Source organism: Pristiophorus japonicus, chromosome 3 (genome assembly GCF_044704955.1).
Source record: "Pristiophorus japonicus isolate sPriJap1 chromosome 3, sPriJap1.hap1, whole genome shotgun sequence".
Classification (NCBI taxonomy): domain Eukaryota; kingdom Metazoa; phylum Chordata; class Chondrichthyes; family Pristiophoridae; genus Pristiophorus; species Pristiophorus japonicus.
The window spans coordinates 67,258,917-67,278,663 of record NC_091979.1 but is presented as its reverse complement, the minus strand read 5'-3'; the positions used below and the strand labels follow the sequence as shown (position 1 = coordinate 67,278,663).

The 19,747-nt window shown below is 48.4% G+C and overlaps 1 protein-coding gene across 1 annotated transcript in view; it reads right to left on the bottom strand.

The window, feature by feature from the left end:
- Positions 1-19,217, bottom strand: part of dars1 (aspartyl-tRNA synthetase 1) — an 80,092-nt gene extending 60,875 nt beyond the window's left edge. The window contains exons 1-3 of the mRNA XM_070875393.1: positions 19,056-19,217; positions 4,861-4,957; positions 3,673-3,702 (exon numbers count right to left, since the gene is read on the bottom strand). Coding sequence (XP_070731494.1) covers positions 3,673-3,702; positions 4,861-4,957; positions 19,056-19,078 — 150 coding nt within the window. The 5' untranslated portion in view covers positions 19,079-19,217. The remainder of the gene's footprint in view (positions 1-3,672; positions 3,703-4,860; positions 4,958-19,055) is intronic.
- Positions 19,218-19,747: the final 530 nt, after the last annotated feature.

The following is a 19,747-nucleotide window of genomic DNA, read 5'->3' as shown; positions in this document are numbered from 1 at the left end:
TTCCCCACTACAGATGTTAAACTAACCTGCCTTTTGTCTGCTCCCTTTTTTAAACAGAGGCGTTACATTAGCTGTTTTCCAATCCGCATGCATCTGCTATAACTTCCGCCATCTCTTTTAATACCCTGGGATGCATTTCATCAGGACCAGGGGACTTGTCTACCTTGAGTCCCATTAGCCTGTCCAGCACTACCTCCCTAGTGATAGTGATTGTCTCAAGGTCCTCCCTTCCCACATTCCTGTGGCCAGCAATTTTTGGCATGCTTTTTGTGTCTTCCACTGTGAAGACCGAAGCAAAATAATTGTTTAAGGTCTCAGCCATTTCCACATTTCCCATTATTAAATCCCCCTTCTCATCTTCTAAGGGACCAACATTTATTTTAGTCACTCTTTTCCGTTTTATATAGCTGTAAAAGCTTTTAATATCCGTTTTTATGTTTTGCGCAAGTTTACCTTCGTAATCTATCTTTCCTTTCTTTATTGCTTTCTTAGTCATTCTTTGCTGTCATTTAAAATTTTCCCAATCTTCTGTATTACAAATTCAACCATACTGTGATCACTCATTCCGAGAGGATCTTTTACTAGGAGATCGTTTATTATTCCTGCCTCATTACACAGGACCAGATCTAAGATAGCTTGCTCCCTTGTAGGTTCTGTAACATACTGTTCTAAGAAACAATCCCATATGCATTCTATGAATTCCTCCTCCAGGCTACCCCGTGCGATTTGATTTGACTAATGGAATGCTTGCTTTTATATCTAGAGGACTAGAATACAAAGGGGTAGAAGTCATGCTACAGTTTTACACACCTGGTTAGACCACACCTGGAGTACTTTGTTCAGTTTGGGCACCATACCTTAGGAAGCATATATTGGCCTTGGAGGGAGTGCTGCGTAGATTTACTAGAATGATACCTGTCCTCCAAAGGTTAAATTACGAGGAGCGATTACACAAACTAGGGCCGTATTGTACTGCGTACAGTTTTGGTCTCATTTAAGGAAGGATATACTTGCATTGGAGGCAGTTCAGAAAAGATTCACTAGTTTGATTCCCGAGATGAAGGGGTTGACTTATGAAGAAAGGTTGAGTAGGTTGGGCCTATACTCATTGGAGTTTAGAAGAATGAGAGGTGATCTTATTGAAACATATATAGATACTGAGGGGGTTCGACAAGGCAGATGCAGACAGGACGTTTCCCCTCGTGGGGGAATCCAGAACTAGGGGGCATAGGTTCAGAATAATGAGTCGCCCATTTAAAACTGAGATGAGGAGGAATTTCCCCAGAGAGCTGTGGAGGCTGGGTTATTGAATATAGTTAAGGTGGAGATAGACTGATTTTTGAACAATAATGGAGTGAAGGGTTATGGGGAGCAGGCAAGGAAGTGGAGCTGAGTCCATGATCAGATCAGCCATGATCTTATTGAATGGCGGAGCAGGCTCGAGGGGCCAGGTGGCCTACTCTTGCTCCTATTTCTTATGTTCTTAATTTGTGGAATTTAGAAGATTAAGGGGTGATTTGATCAAAGTTTAATGGGAACTGATAGGATAGAGGGAAACTATTTCTGCTGGTTAGGTAGTCTAGGACTAGAAAACATAGCCTAAAGATTTGAGCCAGGCCTTTCAAGAGTAAAGTTAGGAAAAACTTGTACACGCAAAGTCTGGTAGAAGTTTGGAACTGTTCCACAAACAGCAGTGAATGCTAGGTCAATTGTTAATTTTAAATCTGAGATTGACAGATTTTTTGTAATCAAAGATATTAAGGGATATGGGGCAAAGGGGATATATCGCGTTAGGTCGCAGATCAGCCATGGTCTCATTAAATGGCAGAACAGGCTTGAGGGGCTAAATGGCCTACACCTGTTCTTCTGTTCCAATATGCTGGACAGCAGGGCAGAACACAGAGAAATTGCGCTTTTAAGTCAAGTTTGACGATCCACCAGAATTAGCTAGCGCTCATGTGTTAGCTTTGTAACAGTACATGAACATGTTATATCAACTCTATCAAGCAACTCTCATCAATCTCATTCTTCTGTGCGTTTCACCTACTGTGGAGTAAAGCAGCTTACAATTCAAATCAACTTTGCCTCACCCAACTCCATTTAACTTTAGAAGATACAAAAATTGCATCCCGAACACAAGGGAGTGTCTATTACATTTGCAGGCCCTGCTACTACACTAGTAGATATAGGACAGTGGGAGTCAGCTTCAGTAACAAGGTGACCAGACAGCTTAAGAGAGCGGCTGACATCATTGAACCAGGGTAGATATCCACACCAGACCCAAATTTGTAACCAGAGCTGGATTAAGAATTTTGGGGGCTCTGGGCACCAAGAACATTCGGAGCTCTTGGGTAGTAAAATTAATGAAGAAATAGCCCCATAGAATGTTTATACACTGCATCAAAAATAAAGCAAATATCAAAATATAGTATGCTTAAATGAAACGACCCACGGGCAGAGGCCCTGTAGGCCCAAGCGTTTATTCGCCCCATTTATGACACTCACTATATCACCCAATCCAATTTATGGTCAGTTTCCTAATGTATCTGAAATTCTTCATGTAATCAATAGTTAAATTCACATTTAGGGACTGCACTAATACAATTTGCAATCATATACTTCAAGTAAAAGAAATTCCCCATCCATAAATAATATTATTGATGTACAGATTGAGCCTCCCTTATCTAGAACCCTCGGGACTTGGACTGTTCTGGATAAGGGATTTTTCTGGACAAGGGGTGGTCACGTTAAATTGGATGACACAGGTTCTGAGCAAGGAGATATTGGGGCTAGCTAGCTTGGGGCTGGGAGTGCGGCAGGGAGATCATGGGGGGAGGGGCGGTGGATCGTGGGGTCAGGTCAGTGATTACGGGAGTCGGCAGCGAGGAAGGACTTCATTTGCTAAAGTCGGAGTTCGACGCATGTGCCACCTGATGGCCAGGAATGGTCTGTACGAGGGGTGGTTCCGGATAAGGGAGTTCTGGATAAGGGAGGTTCAACCGGTATCAAGTTCTACTACATATAAGAAAATAGACCTCCAAAGATTTGATTGACTAAACCTCAATTGTAGAAATCATAATTTATTTACTTGCATGAACATTTTAAAATAATTAAGCCTACAAACCATACACTAGCTATTAGATTATAAGCAAAAGTGGGAAAGTGGGATTGATTTTATCTCCATCTGGCAAAAGATCCAAGAAGACTTTAAGTTACTGAGCTAACACTGGACTTCAAATTTCATACATTTTTAAGTGGCAACCGGGTGTTCCCAAATGGATAGGCAAATGGATTTAGAAAAATCAAACTCTCCATCCCAAGGCATAGCATAAAGTGAAGAAAAAAGTCACAGGATGTGCAAGGCATAGCACAAAGTGAAGAAAAAAGTCACGGGATGTGGTCCACATGGTACAATCACTTTAGAAGAACACATCTCACGAGGGCGACTAAAACATGGCAAGATCTCAAAAGAATTCTGGACAGATACCAATCGAAATGTGAACTAGAAATTGCAGATACACTATTGAAACATGACTGAACATTAATTTTAGCACATTAATTATCCAATGATAACAATTAGAAGCATTCTAGACCCTGTAAGGATTATAGTAGTTAGATCAAAGTTTATTTTAAATTTTAAAAAATTTAACTTTAAATTAGATGAACACCCACCTCTTCATCTCCTGCTTGATTTTCTGCTGCCTACAGGAAATATTAAACCAGGAGGAAAGTTAGCAATCTTATAGCTATATCAATCAATTACATACAAATATATACCTTTTTAAGCTAAACTAATTAAGGCTCCCAAACATCGGGATCGATATCCAACCTAATATGGCATTATTCACGATTACTACACAACTACATAAATTATTGTTAATTATCTTGCATTCAAAAATATGAACCAGTAGCATCTCAATAATTTTTATGTTTCAAATCCTTTCCATCACATACTTAAGGCAATTTTGTCAAAATACTGCTTGATGACTTAGTAGGTAAATGCTAAGCCAAATAGACTAGCAAAGTCCCAAATTGAATCTGAAATCTGTATGAGTTAGCTGATCTCAGACAAAGTAGCAATTTGGTACAATTAGAGCCTATGGGTCCCTAGGTTGTGGACAATTGGAGAAGCAGTGGTTGTGGGGGAGAAAAGGGAGAGAGAAAAAATATAATTCAAAAACTCCTAGTTGTCATCTGATGACATGCTGGAAAATGTCCAGTGTGTGAATTTCAAAGGACAAGATTACATTGGGCTGCAATCAATCTGGACCTCCCATGCAGCCAGCTCTTCAATGGGATTAACCGTGCACGCGCAGTATTTTGAATGGCCCAGGCAGCCCCTTAAAGGGGCCGTACGCACCCCCACCCTGCCAAATGAAAGGGAACATTGGTTGCAATACTTCCCATGTTCAAAAAGGCTGCTGATGCACAGTAATGAAGACGGTCCACTGGACATGGCTCCAGAAGGTTGCTGACAACCATGAACTGTATGCAACATGAGCCACCAACTTCTGGAAAGGAGCGGAAAAAACTTCAACAAAACAAAGCGAAACATACTTCTTGTGAATCAACATACAAACATGTTGCCTACCCTTAATGATAAAATCTTCCAATCCACAATGTAATTCCCCACTTCGCATGTGAGTGGAAGATTGGGACAACATGGGTTAATGGTCCAGCACATTTTTGATGTTGAATGACAAGGTTAAAGGCATGCCAATCTGCAAAGCTTTGGTGTTTCATTCTGTAAATTGATTTTATTTAAGAACTGCAAAAACGATATCTGCAAATCTAAATCTTGCCACCCATCTATCAAATTTGAATAGAACTGCATGCATCTGAAGGCGTTTCCAAACTAACCAATTTGGCCTGCTTCTCTGCCTTCTTGGCAGCCTTTTCTGCTTCTTTCTGCAGTTTCTTGGCTGCCTTCTTCGACTGTGCCTGGTCCTCTGGGACACTGCAGTGGATAAAATAGTAGCAGTCATTGAAATGTTTGTCAAGTGGCAATGACAAATTTATTAACATTTGAACTGTTATTTCCATCTATTGTGCATTTCATACACTTGCTTGAGGATATTAAATGGTTATTGGAAATGAGACTTGGAATTCTATTCAATGTAAAAGTGATTTAATAATTCCTAGATAAACTGTTTTTGTTTATATTTTCCATTCAGAAGCTGCATGTTTTAAAATTTTGAAAATTACTAGTGCTTCATTTTATACTATCCTCAATCAAAACAGCTGGACTAGATCACAGCAGACAAATGTGATTACATTCAACATATAATTACTAAACTACTGCTTCAGGAAATAAACACACGTGAAAATTTTAGTCATGGGACACCAGCTGCAAGGGAAACAGACAAAAGCAGCAGGTGGTTCAAGTCCAAAACTGCTTTGTTCTCGTTAGTCATCTTGTTACTTCCACTGAATGCACAGGCTGAAATTAGAATGCCCAAGCACGGGATAACTAGACACAATGTTATTGTACTGGACTCAATTAGGACTTGGCATAAAATCTCAATGGAGAGGGAAAAAATGACTCCTTATCCACGACTGACTTCCACACACCAAACCTGGTACTATTTTGTTCTGGCCAAGAACTACACTAAGCACTGTCGTCCCCCACCCCGTGCCCCAACCCAACCCACCGTCACCTCTGTAAAATTCAGCAATTCTATTCCTCAGCCTTCAGAGGTGATGCACCACAAGGGAACGGTAGCACAGTGGTTATGTTATTGGACTAGTAATCCAGAGGCCAGAACTAATGATCCGGAGACCAGAGTTCAAACAGTAGCTGGGGAATTTAAATACAGTGAAATAAATATGGAATAAAAAGCTAGTATCAGTAATGGCAATGACACCTCTCCCTCTCCATCATTCTTCCTAGCATCTATCTGAGGCTGAACCAGATTGTTCGCAACCTAGGTGTCATATTTGACCCTGAAATGAGCTTTCGGCCACATATCCGCGGCATAACTAAAACCGCATATTTCCAACTCCGTAACATTGCCCGTCTCCACCTTTGCCTCAGCGCATCCACTGCTGAAACCCTCATCCATCCACGCTCATCAAATTCTTCCCTCTTGAGCATCCCTGATTATAATCGCTCAACCATCAGTGGCCGTGCCTTCAGCTGCCTGGGCCCTAAGCTCTGGAACTCCCTCCCTAAACCTCTCCGCCTCTCTTTCCTCCTTTAAGACGAACCTTAAAACCTACCTCTTTGACAAAGCTTTTGGTCATCTGCCTTAATTTCCTCTTATGTAGCTCAGTGTCAAATGTTATTTTTGTTTTATAACATCTTGGGATGTTTTAATACGTTAAAGACACTATACAAATCCAAGTTGTTGTTGTAACTACCAGATTGCCATAAAAACCTATCTGGTTCACTCATGTCCTTTAGAGAAGGAATCTGCCGTCCTTACCTATATGTGACTTCAGACCCACAGCAATGGGGTTGACTCTTAACTACCCTTTGTAATAGGCACTCAGTTGTCAAGAAAACAGCTCACCACCACCTTCCCGAGATCAATTAGGGATGGGCAATAAATGTCAGCGACGTCCACATCCAGTGAATGAATAAAAAAATAAAATAAAATCAAACAACTGCTTGTGAGCAATCCTCTGCTCATTCTACAATGCTGCAGAGCCTGTCCCAAAACAACAATTGGCTGCTTTTCACAGTACTACCAGCCGAGGCTGTTACAGAACCACTTCTAGTTGGTGTGCCCTAATATAGACAAGTCTACCTTTCTTACTGAAGTTAAAAACCTTAATTACAGTTCCCCAACGTACACACTGATTTAAAATAAAAACAGAAAATGTTGGAAATACTCAGGAGGTCAGGCAGCATCTGTGGAGAGAGAAACAGAGTCAAGGTTTCAGGTTGCCAACCCTTCGCCAGAACTGACTAGCTGGATGGTAATGGGACACATTCAGAAACAAAAGATGGGTCTAGAAGAGGTGTGAATGGGAATAGCAGAATTATTACCAACAGCTGTCATCTGAAAAAACAGGGGCAGAAATTGCTGAACTCAATGTTCAGTCCGAAGGCTGTTAAGTGCCTAATCAAAAGATTAGGTGCTGTTCCTCGAGCTTACATTGCACTTCATTGAAACAATATAGGAGGCCGAAGACAGAGGTCAGAGTGGGAGTGGAGCAGAGAATGAAAATAACAAGCAACTGGAAGCTCAGGGTGTCGCTTGCGGACAAAATGGAGGTGTTCCACAAAGCAGTCACCCAATCTGCGTTTGGTCTCCCCAATGTAGAGGAGGCCGCACTGTGAGCAGCGAATACAGAATACTAAATTGAAAGTACAAGTAAATCACGATTTCACTAATGATTTAAAAGCAACTATTTTCTTACTTCAAATGTAAATCATTACAGGTCATTCTGTAATAACGTAGCTTTAAAAAAATACCAATGTTCTGTCCTTATTCTGTACCTTACCCAAATTGACATTAGTCATACGTAAGCCTTGACAGTAAGGGTCATCTAAACACGAATGACAGGACTTGTAACCCTCAAATGATTTTCTCACCAATCATTTGTCCAACTTTCTTTTAAAATTACTGATGTCATCAGCCTCAATTACTGCTGATTTCCAGGCCGGGCCGCCGCACGCTGCTCCCTCCAATGGCCCCGGCCTGCTGATGGTCTTACAGGCCGGGGCCGCGCCGATTTCGGGGCCTCAGCAGGCCGGGGCCATCGGAAGGAGCAGCGTGCAGCGGCCCAGCCCAGAAACTGGCGTGGTCCCGGCCTGCAAGACCATCAGCAGGCCGGGGCCATTGGAGGGAGCAGCGTGCGGTGGCATACCACTGCAGGGAGCAGCGCGTGCTGCTGCAGGAGGGCGATGGCTACGAAGCCAGGTCGCTGATTGCAGTGCGGGCAGGCACAGCAGGAGAGGCGAAGGAACGGCAAGAGTCCATAGAGGGAAGTGACTGGGGCTCAAGAGAGGCATGAACCTGGGGCCCAGAAGAGCAGAGGGCCCAGGAGCTGCACGGGCCAGCCCACACTGTGATATGTGTGCGCACTCGGTCTGTGCAGCAGAGCTGGTCTCCAGTTAATCTTGGGTAATCCTTGCCACTGGACCAAGACCTAGCAGTGCCAAGCCCATGTGGTGGCTGGTGTGCAATGGCCACCACGTGTTAAAAAAATCCAAGCACAGGCATCTTCCATCCTTCACGATGTAGTTCTGGATCTGGAATATTAGGTCCTTCATTGAAACACCTGTCCATCCCTTTTTGGCATGGAAGCAAGTCATCCTCACTTCAAGGGGCTGCCTATGATGATGATGATGATTAATTACTGCCTATCTGCACAACCCATTCCAAATATTCAGCACCCTGTGTGAAATAGATGTATCCATGATCTATCCTTTCATCATCCCTCTTCTGACCCTTATTGTTCTTAGGGACATGGTAACGTTTCATAAATAGCTCAATAGATTCCCCTCTCTGTGTTCTCTACTCTAGTGTAAACAAACTCAGCTTTAGTTGTTTCTCCTTGTAGTACAAGTGTATGGTACGAGGTACCAGACAGGTAGCCCCTTACTGCACTACCTACCCTTCCTCGAATATAGCAAGCAGAGCTGCTCATGGTACTCCAGTTGGGAATGAACCAAGTGCTCAGTATCACATCCTATTACAATCTATTTACAATCTATATAAACGACTTGGAAGAAGGGACTGAATGTAACGTAGCCAAATTTGCTGACAATATAAAGATGGGAGGAAAAGCAATGTGTGAGGAGGACACAAGAAATCTGGAAAAGGACGTAGACAGGCTAAGTGAGTGGGCAAAAATTTGACAGATGGAGTATAATGTTGGAAAGTGTGAGGTCAGAAAAAAAATCAAAGAACAAGTTATTATTTAAATGGAGAAAGATTGCAAAGTGCTGCAGTACACAGCAGGACCTGGGGGAAATTGTGCATGAAACACAAAAGGATAGTATGCAGGTACAGCAAGTGATCAGGAAGGCCAATGGAATCTTGGTCTTTATTGCAAAGGGGAAGGAGTATAAAAACAGGGAAGTCTTGCTACAGCTATACAGGGTATTGGTGAGGCCACACCTGGAATAACGTGTGCAGTTTTGGTTTCCATATTTACGAAAGGGTATACTTGCTTTGGAGGCAGTTCAGAGAAGGTTCACTAGGTTGATTCCGGGGATGAGGGGGTTGATTTATGAGGAAAGGTTGAGTAGTTTGGGCCTCTACTCATTGGAATTCAGAAGAATGAGGTGATCTTATCGAAACATATAAGATTATGAGGAGGCTTGACAAGGTGGATGCAGAGAGGATGTTTCCACTGATGGGGGAGACTAGAACTAGAGGGCATGATCTTAGAATAAGGGGCCCCCCATTTAAAACTGAGATGAGGAGAAATTTCTTCTCTCAGAGGGTTGTAAATCTGCCTCAATTCGCTGCCTCAGAGAGCTGTGGAAGCTGGGACATTGAATAAATTTAAGACAGAAATAGACAGTTTCTTAAACGTTACGAGGTTAAGGGGAGCTGGCAGAGAAGTGGAGCTGAGTCCATAATCAGATCAGCCATGATGTTATTGAATGGCGGAGCAGGCTTGAGGGACCGTATGGCCTACTCCTGCTCCTATTTCTTATGTTCTTATGATTTGTGTTCCATACAACCAAATATGCTATTTACCTTATTCACCGCTGCTACAGACGGCAGTTTCAACAAACTGTGCACCAATATCACTAAATACTGTTCCTGTGCTCCATCTTGTAGACCAACATTTATTTTCTAATTCCAACTTTATTCTCCTTCCCTAGTCTCATCACACTGCACTTGTCACCAATACATGTAAATTTGCCATTTCTGAGCCCAGTTTCCCAATCTTTCAAGGACTACAGCAGTTCAAGAAGTAGGTCCACCATCACCCGCTCAAGCCAACTATGATTGGCAATAAGTAGGGCATTGTTGGAGTCACCGACATCACGAGCAAGAAGAAAACAACTACATCTATCTATTTGCCTTTACATGACCATGCTCTGTCTCGCTTGATGCAGTCAGTTGTCAATCAATTTCAATAACTATCTACCTATTCCATGTTTTTCTATGTTATTGACCAATCTCCCATCTGGTACCATGTCAAACTGGTACCTCTATATGATTCAATGACTTCCGTACTTCAAATTGATTACATTACAGATCACAACTGTGTAATTTTGTAAATATATGACTTGCTGAACCTTTGGGTAATTATGGATATTCAACTGACTTGATTTTAATAAAATGAAACTTCATTCAAGCATTGCATTTTGTGAAATCTTTAGAAACTGGCTGAGAAGAGGGTTACAGAACAACAATAAATTGAATTGCAAGCATAAGTCATTATCAGTTCATCAATTTACATCTGTATCCTGCTGAGTACAATGTAGCTGTCACTGAATGCAGGCCATGGGTTCAATTTTGAATCATTGCTTTTTATGAAACATAATATAGTACTTCAGGGAAATTATTATGACTGAATTAAATAACTTGCATTTATATAGCACCTTTAACATAGCAAAATGCCCCAAAATGCTTTAAAGAAGCATAATCAGACAAAAATAGATGCCAAGACAAGATATTCGATGGGGTAACCAAATACTTGGTCAAAGGGGTGGGTTTTAAGGAGGATCTTAAAAGAGAGGGAGATTGAAAGTTTTAGGGAGGGAATTCCACAGCATAGGACCTAAATTGCTGAAGACAAGATTTGCAAAGGTGGGGTGAAGGGAAGTGAGGTGCGCAATATGCCAGAGCCGAAGGAACACGGTATTTGGGGGGGGGGGGGGGAGAATTGTAGGGCTGGAGTAGGTTACAGAGATAAGGAGGGAGGCTATGACGGGATTTAAATGTAAAGGTCATCATTTTAAATTGAAGGCAATGAGGAACCCTAAGCCAATGTAGTCTGCAAGGACAGAGTTGATGGGTGAGCAGGATCTGGTGCAGGATGGGACACGGGCAGAGTTTTGGATGAGCAGCCATTATGGAGGATGGAAGGTTAGCCAAGAGAGCAGTGAAAGAATTGAGTTTGGAGGTGACAAAGACAGGGATGGGCTGAGTCACGAGAAGCGGGCAGGGAGGGAGGGAGTGATGCTAGGGTGGTGCAAAATCTATATGATGGAGGAGATATGCGGTCTGTAGCGCAGCTCAGTCAAATAAGACACCAAGGTTGCAAGTAGTCTGGTTAAACCCAAGACAGTGGCCAAGGATGATGAAATTTGTGGCAATGGAACAGAGTTTGTGGCAAGGCTGAAGGTGATAGCTTCAGTTTTCCCAGTATTTAACTCAAGGAAATTGTGGTCCATCCAAGATCTGAGACAAGCAGTCTACAACAGAGGCAATGGAGGGATCAAGACAGATGGTGGAGAGGTAGAGCTGGATCTCGTCAGCCTCGAGCTGGATGTTGATCCCATATCTTCAGATGTTGTTGCTGAGGGGCAACATATAGATAAGCAACAGGAAAAGGTCGAGGAGATATCCTTCGGGGACTCCAGAGGTAACAGTAGGGGGACAGGAAGAGAAGCCATTGCTGGAGACACTCTGGCTACAATTTGATAGACAAAAATGTAACTGAACGAGGACAGTTCCACTGAGCTGGACAAGAGATGAGACATTGTAGAAGGGTGGTGTTGTAGACCATATCAAAGGCTGAAGAGTTTGAGGAGGACACACAATTCCTCTTTTCTGCAAAATCTAGTGTTTTTTTTCCTACATCTAATAAACATCACATTAAACTATTTTTCCAAATCCGAGGAATTAATACAATCATCTCTATAAATTAGGTAATAGCTTAAGTGTTACTAGTTTTACAAATGGACTTCAAGGCATTCTATCATTCTACATTTTGAAGGGAAACTATGTTAATATGAATTCACACTAAAATTATTAATTATATAAAAACTTGGTGTGGGCATTTACTTGAATTTCATTCAGTATTACACTTCAGCATCTGACCAAGAGAAGTTGGGTTTATTAATGTTGACACAATCTCGGTCACATCCATGTGAATGTTAACAATCAACTGTTTTCTTTAAAATCCAGCTGCTCAAAACTGTGAATTGCTACACCTGCAACTTTTTTGAATGGTGAGACTATACCAGAAATTTCAATTTCAAACATTTCCTCTGGTAAACAGGAAAAGCCCAACAGTGATTTCCTTCACTTAACACTTATAGCAATGCCTTTTAACAATAAAATCCACTATTAGAAGTTGGAAAAATGCCATTAAGGACTTCTCTCCAAAATTAATATGAACTATCTTCTGTTGCTCATAACATGAAACACCCAGACGCCAACAAAAATAGATCATAATATTTGTTGTTTCCAAATCTCTCTTCCTTAAAATAAAAATCACCTGTCAACCTTATAACCCTATCAATTAAGGACTGGGTGATTTGGACAACGGTCTTCAACACGATGGGCCAGCAAGAGATTCTGTCAGAAGAAGCAAGACAATTATGACAGTTTTACTCCCTCCGCCTGATTCAAATATTTGAGTCATTTCCGCCATTCCATCCATTAGTCTAGATAAATTGCACACCTCAGCCAAACAAGCCAAGTGAGTTGAACAGGAAGCTTAAACACTCAAACGCAGAACCTCAGTTCTGAATTAAATGCAACCGTCATAGAATTTGAACGACTAGATCACCAATGTCTTATTTTAAATCACATCACCTGAGTCTATTGTAAATAGATATGGAACCGTCAGACAAGATCAAGAGGCTTCTTTCTGAAGATAAACAGGTATTGTATGATACACCAGTTTAGGCTACACTTTAAACAAAGTACTAGATGTACAACTTAAGACAGAAATATGATAAATTGTACAGATTAGGTAAATCCAGAATATGACTTCAGATTAAACCCAGAAATTAGGAACAGAAGACATAAATTTAAATTTGTGAAAAGTAAATTTAAGAGGTATTATAAAGAATTTCTTTACTCAGTGATTTAAAAAAATGTTGGAATAATCTGCTGTGTGAGCAAGAAGCAAAAATACTAACGATGTTTAAAATGCAGCTGGACATTATAATGGGAGAATATACAAGATGTACTTTAATAGACAAATAACCTTTTCTTGTCTTTGCCTTTTCCTATTTTGTCCAATCATGCAAGCAGCACAGCACTGAGCATTTTTTGATACTTCCTTCTGACCTAATTGCATGGGAAATCACCTGCATACAGCAATCCACAACACAAATCATCGGAATAGCCATCAGAGGTCTTTCTGGTTGAGGCACAATACCGATTAGCCCAGCTCAGAATAAACAAAATGATCACAACCATGGCTAGCGTTTAACGTAGGCTGAGCCTGTCCAAGCCTGGGTCCAAAGACTTTTTTAGATGTCACATCTGAGATCAAGCATTTGCCCTGTGTGTGTTGGGAAGTTACCAAAATGAATAGATAGAAAAACATTGTGAAATATTGAGTGTTAATAAAAATGCTCCTCCACTCCCCCCGCAACATACGGCAACAAAAATTGAAGTTCACTTTGCAATTCGAGTAAGGAAGTGAAAGGCAAAAATGAGTCACACCGACAGCATTAACTTAAAGCAGTAGCTTATGTACTTTCGCCACTCATCTGTTCTAGTCAGGTATAATTCATTCTAATATTAAAACGGAATATTTCCAGAAACAAAAGATGCTACTGTTGTCCTTTAAATGCTTCTGAGATTAACCTAACCTTTTGGAAATTGCTTCCTCTTCCAATTTTCAATCCTCTTAAAGCACTGACTTTTGGTGGGTACCTGCAGCTGTACAACACCTCATCCACATGGCTAATTTTTATTTCTGATCCTAGGCAGTAAGTCTTGACACACCGTTTGACTTTGGGGACATTACATTCAGACCCATCCTATCCTCATCTGACCTCCATATAACTCTGCACAGATCACCAGTTAGAAATCCCCTCTTTTCATTCCCCTAACTCAGATGCCAACTGTGGCACCACTGCTCATAGAATCACAGAATGATACAGCACAGGAGGCCACTCAGCCCATCGTGCCTGTGCCAGCTCTTTGGTCGAACCATTCAATTAGTCCTACTCCCCTGCTCTTCCCCCATAGCAACCTTTTCCGCTTTCAAGTATTTATCCAATTCCCTTTTAAAAGTTATTCATGAATCTGCTTCCACCACTCTTTTAGGCAAGCCAGATCATTTCAACCCTCTATGTAAATTTTTCTCACATCGTCTCTGGTTCTTTTGCCAATGACCTTAAATCTGTGCCCTCTGGTTACTGACCCTTCTGCCACTGGAAACAATTTCTCCTTAGTTACTCTATCAAAATCTTTTATGATTTTAAACACCTCGAACAAATCTTCCCTTAATGTTCTCTTCTCAAAGGAGAACAACCTCAATTCCATCGCTTCTCCACCTAATCGAAGCCTTTAATTTCTGGTACCATTCTAGTAAGCTCCCTCTGCACATTCTCCAGAATTGGACACAATACTCCAGCTGGGGCCTAACCAGTGTTTTATAAAGGTTTAGCATAATTTCATTGCTTTTGTACTTTATGCCTCTATTTGATACACGATACCTTTTTAAAAGCCTTCATCAACTTGTGCTTCCACCTGGTCTATCTGTTCCTGTACCCCTTTTAAAATGTTACTATTTTGTTTATATTGCAACACAAATGGCGGGGGGAGGCGGCAGGAAGAGGAAAGGGCCCTGCAGCAGGTCTGGGGCAACAAAGGGAGAGCCTCAGGGAGTGCTGTGGGCCTAAAGATAATTTGGGGTGTGGCGGGCAGTGGGACAGGTTGATGCCCAGGGTGGGGAACAGTGAGCCCAACTGCCGGGGGAAACCTAGAGTTGCCAACTCTGGTTGGACATATTCCTGGAGGTTTTATCACATGAAAATAAATAAAAAACACAATTTATTTAATGCCCCACTGATTTTACTCTTGGGTGGCTCGCAGTAGTGTCCAGGAGATTAATCTTTAATTCCTGAAGACTCACTGACAATTCTGGTTGGCAACCCTCACAGAAACCCCACGTTCCGACAGTAGATCAGATGGGAAATGTGCAGGAAACCCCGTGGTCCTGCTGTGGGTTGGGTGGAGGGCAGTAGGAAGCCCCAAGGTCCTGCAGTGAATCATAGACTGGTACACAGAAGTGTCAGCTGTGACTCAGTGGGCAGCACACGCGCCCGAGAGTCAGAAGGTTGTGGGTTCAAGTCCCACTCCAGGAACTTGAGCAAACAAAAATCTAGGTTGACACTCCAGTGCAGTGCTGAAGGAGTGCTGCACTGTCGGAGGTGCGGTCTTTCGGATGAGATGTTAAATTGAGGCCTCGTTTGCCCTTTCAGATGGATGTAAAAGATCCCATGGCACTATTTCGAAGAGGAGCAGAAAAGGTATCCCTGGTGTCCTGGCTAATATTTTTCTTCCACCAACATAACAAAAAAAAAGATTATCTGGTCCATCTGGGTTGTAGTTTGGGGGGGGGTTATGGTTTTGCGGGGAGGGTGGGAGAGAAGAAAGGGGGTTTATGGTTTGGGGGTGTGTTATAGTTTTAGGGGGGGGTCATAGTTTGAGGGGGGGGGGGTTGGACAGTGTGTCAGGGTCCTGCAGTGGGTTGGGGGAGGAGTGTTCTGGTTCGGGGGATCAGTGGCCGTGTTTGGTGGGGGGGGCATCAGGGTGTGGGATACCGTGGGATGAGGGAGTTGTGGTTCAGTGTGTGTAGGTGGGGTGGGGGAGTTGCGGCTCGGGGGGGTGGGGGAGTTGCGGCTCGGGGGGGTGGGGGAGTTGCGGCTCGGGGGGGTGGGGGAGTTGCGGCTCGGGGGGGTGGGGGAGTTGCGGCTCGGGGGGGTGGGGGAGTTGCGGCTCGGGGGGGTGGGGGAGTTGCGGCTCGGGGGGGTGGGGGAGTTGCGGCTCGGGGGGGTGGGGGAGTTGCGGCTCGGGGGGGTGGGGGAGTTGCGGCTCGGGGGGGTGGGGGAGTTGCGGCTCGGGGGGGTGGGGGAGTTGCGGCTCGGGGGGGTGGGGGAGTTGCGGCTCGGGGGGGTGGGGGAGTTGCGGCTCGGGGGGGTGGGGGAGTTGCGGCTCGGGGGGGTGGGGGAGTTGCGGCTCGGGGGGGTGGGGGAGTTGCGGCTCGGGGGGGTGGGGGAGTTGCGGCTCGGGGGGGTGGGGGAGTTGCGGCTCGGGGGGGTGGGGGAGTTGCGGCTCGGGGGGGTGGGGGAGTTGCGGCTCGGGGGGGTGGGGGAGTTGCGGCTCGGGGGGGTGGGGGAGTTGCGGCTCGGGGGGGTGGGGGAGTTGCGGCTCGGGGGGGTGGGGGAGTTGCGGCTCGGGGGGGTGGGGGAGTTGCGGCTCGGGGGGGTGGGGGAGTTGCGGCTCGGGGGGGTGGGGGAGTTGCGGCTCGGGGGGGTGGGGGAGTTGCGGCTCGGGGGGGTGGGGGAGTTGCGGCTCGGGGGGGTGGGGGAGTTGCGGCTCGGGGGGGTGGGGGAGTTGCGGCTCGGGGGGGTGGGGGAGTTGCGGCTCGGGGGGGTGGGGGAGTTGCGGCTCGGGGGGGTGGGGGAGTTGCGGCTCGGGGGGGTGGGGGAGTTGCGGCTCGGGGGGGTGGGGGAGTTGCGGCTCGGGGGGGTGGGGGAGTTGCGGCTCGGGGGGGTGGGGGAGTTGCGGCTCGGGGGGGTGGGGGAGTTGCGGCTCGGGGGGGTGGGGGAGTTGCGGCTCGGGGGGGTGGGGGAGTTGCGGCTCGGGGGGGTGGGGGAGTTGCGGCTCGGGGGGGTGGGGGAGTTGCGGCTCGGGGGGGTGGGGGAGTTGCGGCTCGGGGGGGTGGGGGAGTTGCGGCTCGGGGGGGTGGGGGAGTTGCGGCTCGGGGGGGTGGGGGAGTTGCGGCTCGGGGGGGTGGGGGAGTTGCGGCTCGGGGGGGTGGGGGAGTTGCGGCTCGGGGGGGTGGGGGAGTTGCGGCTCGGGGGGGTGGGGGAGTTGCGGCTCGGGGGGGTGGGGGAGTTGCGGCTCGGGGGGGTGGGGGAGTTGCGGCTCGGGGGGGTGGGGGAGTTGCGGCTCGGGGGGGTGGGGGAGTTGCGGCTCGGGGGGGTGGGGGAGTTGCGGCTCGGGGGGGTGGGGGAGTTGCGGCTCGGGGGGGTGGGGGAGTTGCGGCTCGGGGGGGTGGGGGAGTTGCGGCTCGGGGGGGTGGGGGAGTTGCGGCTCGGGGGGGTGGGGGAGTTGCGGCTCGGGGGGGTGGGGGAGTTGCGGCTCGGGGGGGTGGGGGAGTTGCGGCTCGGGGGGGTGGGGGAGTTGCGGCTCGGGGGGGTGGGGGAGTTGCGGCTCGGGGGGGTGGGGGAGTTGCGGCTCGGGGGGGTGGGGGAGTTGCGGCTCGGGGGGGTGGGGGAGTTGCGGCTCGGGGGGGTGGGGGAGTTGCGGCTCGGGGGGGTGGGGGAGTTGCGGCTCGGGGGGGTGGGGGAGTTGCGGCTCGGGGGGGTGGGGGAGTTGCGGCTCGGGGGGGTGGGGGAGTTGCGGCTCGGGGGGGTGGGGGAGTTGCGGCTCGGGGGGGTGGGGGAGTTGCGGCTCGGGGGGGTGGGGGAGTTGCGGCTCGGGGGGGTGGGGGAGTTGCGGCTCGGGGGGGTGGGGGAGTTGCGGCTCGGGGGGGTGGGGGAGTTGCGGCTCGGGGGGGTGGGGGAGTTGCGGCTCGGGGGGGTGGGGGAGTTGCGGCTCGGGGGGGTGGGGGAGTTGCGGCTCGGGGGGGTGGGGGAGTTGCGGCTCGGGGGGGTGGGGGAGTTGCGGCTCGGGGGGGTGGGGGAGTTGCGGCTCGGGGGGGTGGGGGAGTTGCGGCTCGGGGGGGTGGGGGAGTTGCGGCTCGGGGGGGTGGGGGAGTTGCGGCTCGGGGGGGTGGGGGAGTTGCGGCTCGGGGGGGTGGGGGAGTTGCGGCTCGGGGGGGTGGGGGAGTTGCGGCTCGGGGGGGTGGGGGAGTTGCGGCTCGGGGGGGTGGGGGAGTTGCGGCTCGGGGGGGTGGGGGAGTTGCGGCTCGGGGGGGTGGGGGAGTTGCGGCTCGGGGGGGTGGGGGAGTTGCGGCTCGGGGGGGTGGGGGAGTTGCGGCTCGGGGGGGTGGGGGAGTTGCGGCTCGGGGGGGTGGGGGAGTTGCGGCTCGGGGGGGTGGGGGAGTTGCGGCTCGGGGGGGTGGGGGAGTTGCGGCTCGGGGGGGTGGGGGAGTTGCGGCTCGGGGGGGTGGGGGAGTTGCGGCTCGGGGGGGTGGGGGAGTTGCGGCTCGGGGGGGTGGGGGAGTTGCGGCTCGGGGGGGTGGGGGAGTTGCGGCTCGGGGGGGTGGGGGAGTTGCGGCTCGGGGGGGTGGGGGAGTTGCGGCTCGGGGGGGTGGGGGAGTTACGGCTCGGGGGGGTGGGGGAGTTGCGGCTCGGGGGGGTGGGGGAGTTGCGGCTCGGGGGGGTGGGGGAGTTGCGGCTCGGGGGGGTGGGGGAGAGTTGTGGTTCGGGGTGGGGGGAGTTGTGGCTCGGGGTGGAGTTGTGGTTCGGGGGGGGGGTGGGGAGTTGTGGTTCGGCGGGGGGGGGGGGAAAGAGAGTTGTGGTTTGGGGTGGGGGGAGTTGTGGTTCGGGGTGGAGTTGTGGTTCGGCGGGGGGGGGAGAGAGTTGTGGTTCGGGGTGGGGGGAGTTGTGGTTCGGCGGGGGGGGGAGAGAGTTGTGGTTCGGGGTGGGGGGAGTTGTGGTTCGGGGGGGTGGTGGAGTTGTGGTTCAGGGGGGTGGGGGAGTTGTGGTTCAGGGGGGTGGGGGAGTTGTGGTTCAGGGGGGTGGGGGGAGAGAGTTGTGGTTCGGGGTGGGGGGAGTTGTGGTTCGCGGGGGGGGGGGAGTTGTGGTTCGGCGAGGGGGGGGGGGGGGAAGAGTTGTGGTTCGGGGTGGAGTTGTGGTACGGGGGGGAGGGGGAGTTGTGGTTCGGGGGGGTGGGGGATTTGTGGTTCGGGGGGGGTGGGGGAGTTGTGGTTCAGGGGGGGTGGGGGAGTTGTGGTTCGGGGGGGTGGGGGTCAAGGTCCTGCCGGGTGATGCAACATGCGTGGCAGCGCAGCGACACTCGGCCCCTCACTGTGACCACGACTCCAGCCCCAGCTCTTACCCGCCGGCCTCTCCTTTTGTCATCGTGTCGCTTTTTTTGCGAGAAAACGAGTCTCTTAAATAAAACTGTAAACCGCGCGCCACCGCCGCTATCACACAACCACCGCCCGGCCCGCGCAAACCGGAAGAGCTCGCAGCACGCCAAGCGCCGCTCCGGGTACAACGGAAGCCGCGAACATTGTTCCGTCCCGCGACCAAAGACTCCCGCTGCTCGTGATTGACAGACACGGCATGGGAACCCAATCTGGTTGATTCTGAATTTGTGGGATGCAGAAGAAACAAATCTCTGTAAGGGGATCCTGTAGTGCAGCTAAGGGGCACTTGATTTAAAAGTTTTACAAAAATAGTCGTAGTGCAGCTTAATGTACAAATAAAGTCCATCTCAGAACAAAATAAGGTGTTAGAAGTATCAACATCATAGGCAGTCCCTCGGAATCGAGGAAGACTTGCTTCCACTCTATAAATGAGTTCTTAGTTGGCTGAACAGTCCAATACGAGAGCCACAGTCTCTGTCACAGGTGGGGCAGACAGTCGTTGAGGGCAAGGGTGTGTGGGACAGGTTTGCCGCACGCTCTTTCCACTCTCGGCGATGAGACTCGAGGTGCTCAGTGCCCTGCCAGATACATTTCCTCCACTTAGGGCAGCCTTTGGCCAGGGACTCCCAGGTGTCAGTGAAGACTAGTCAAGATTAGT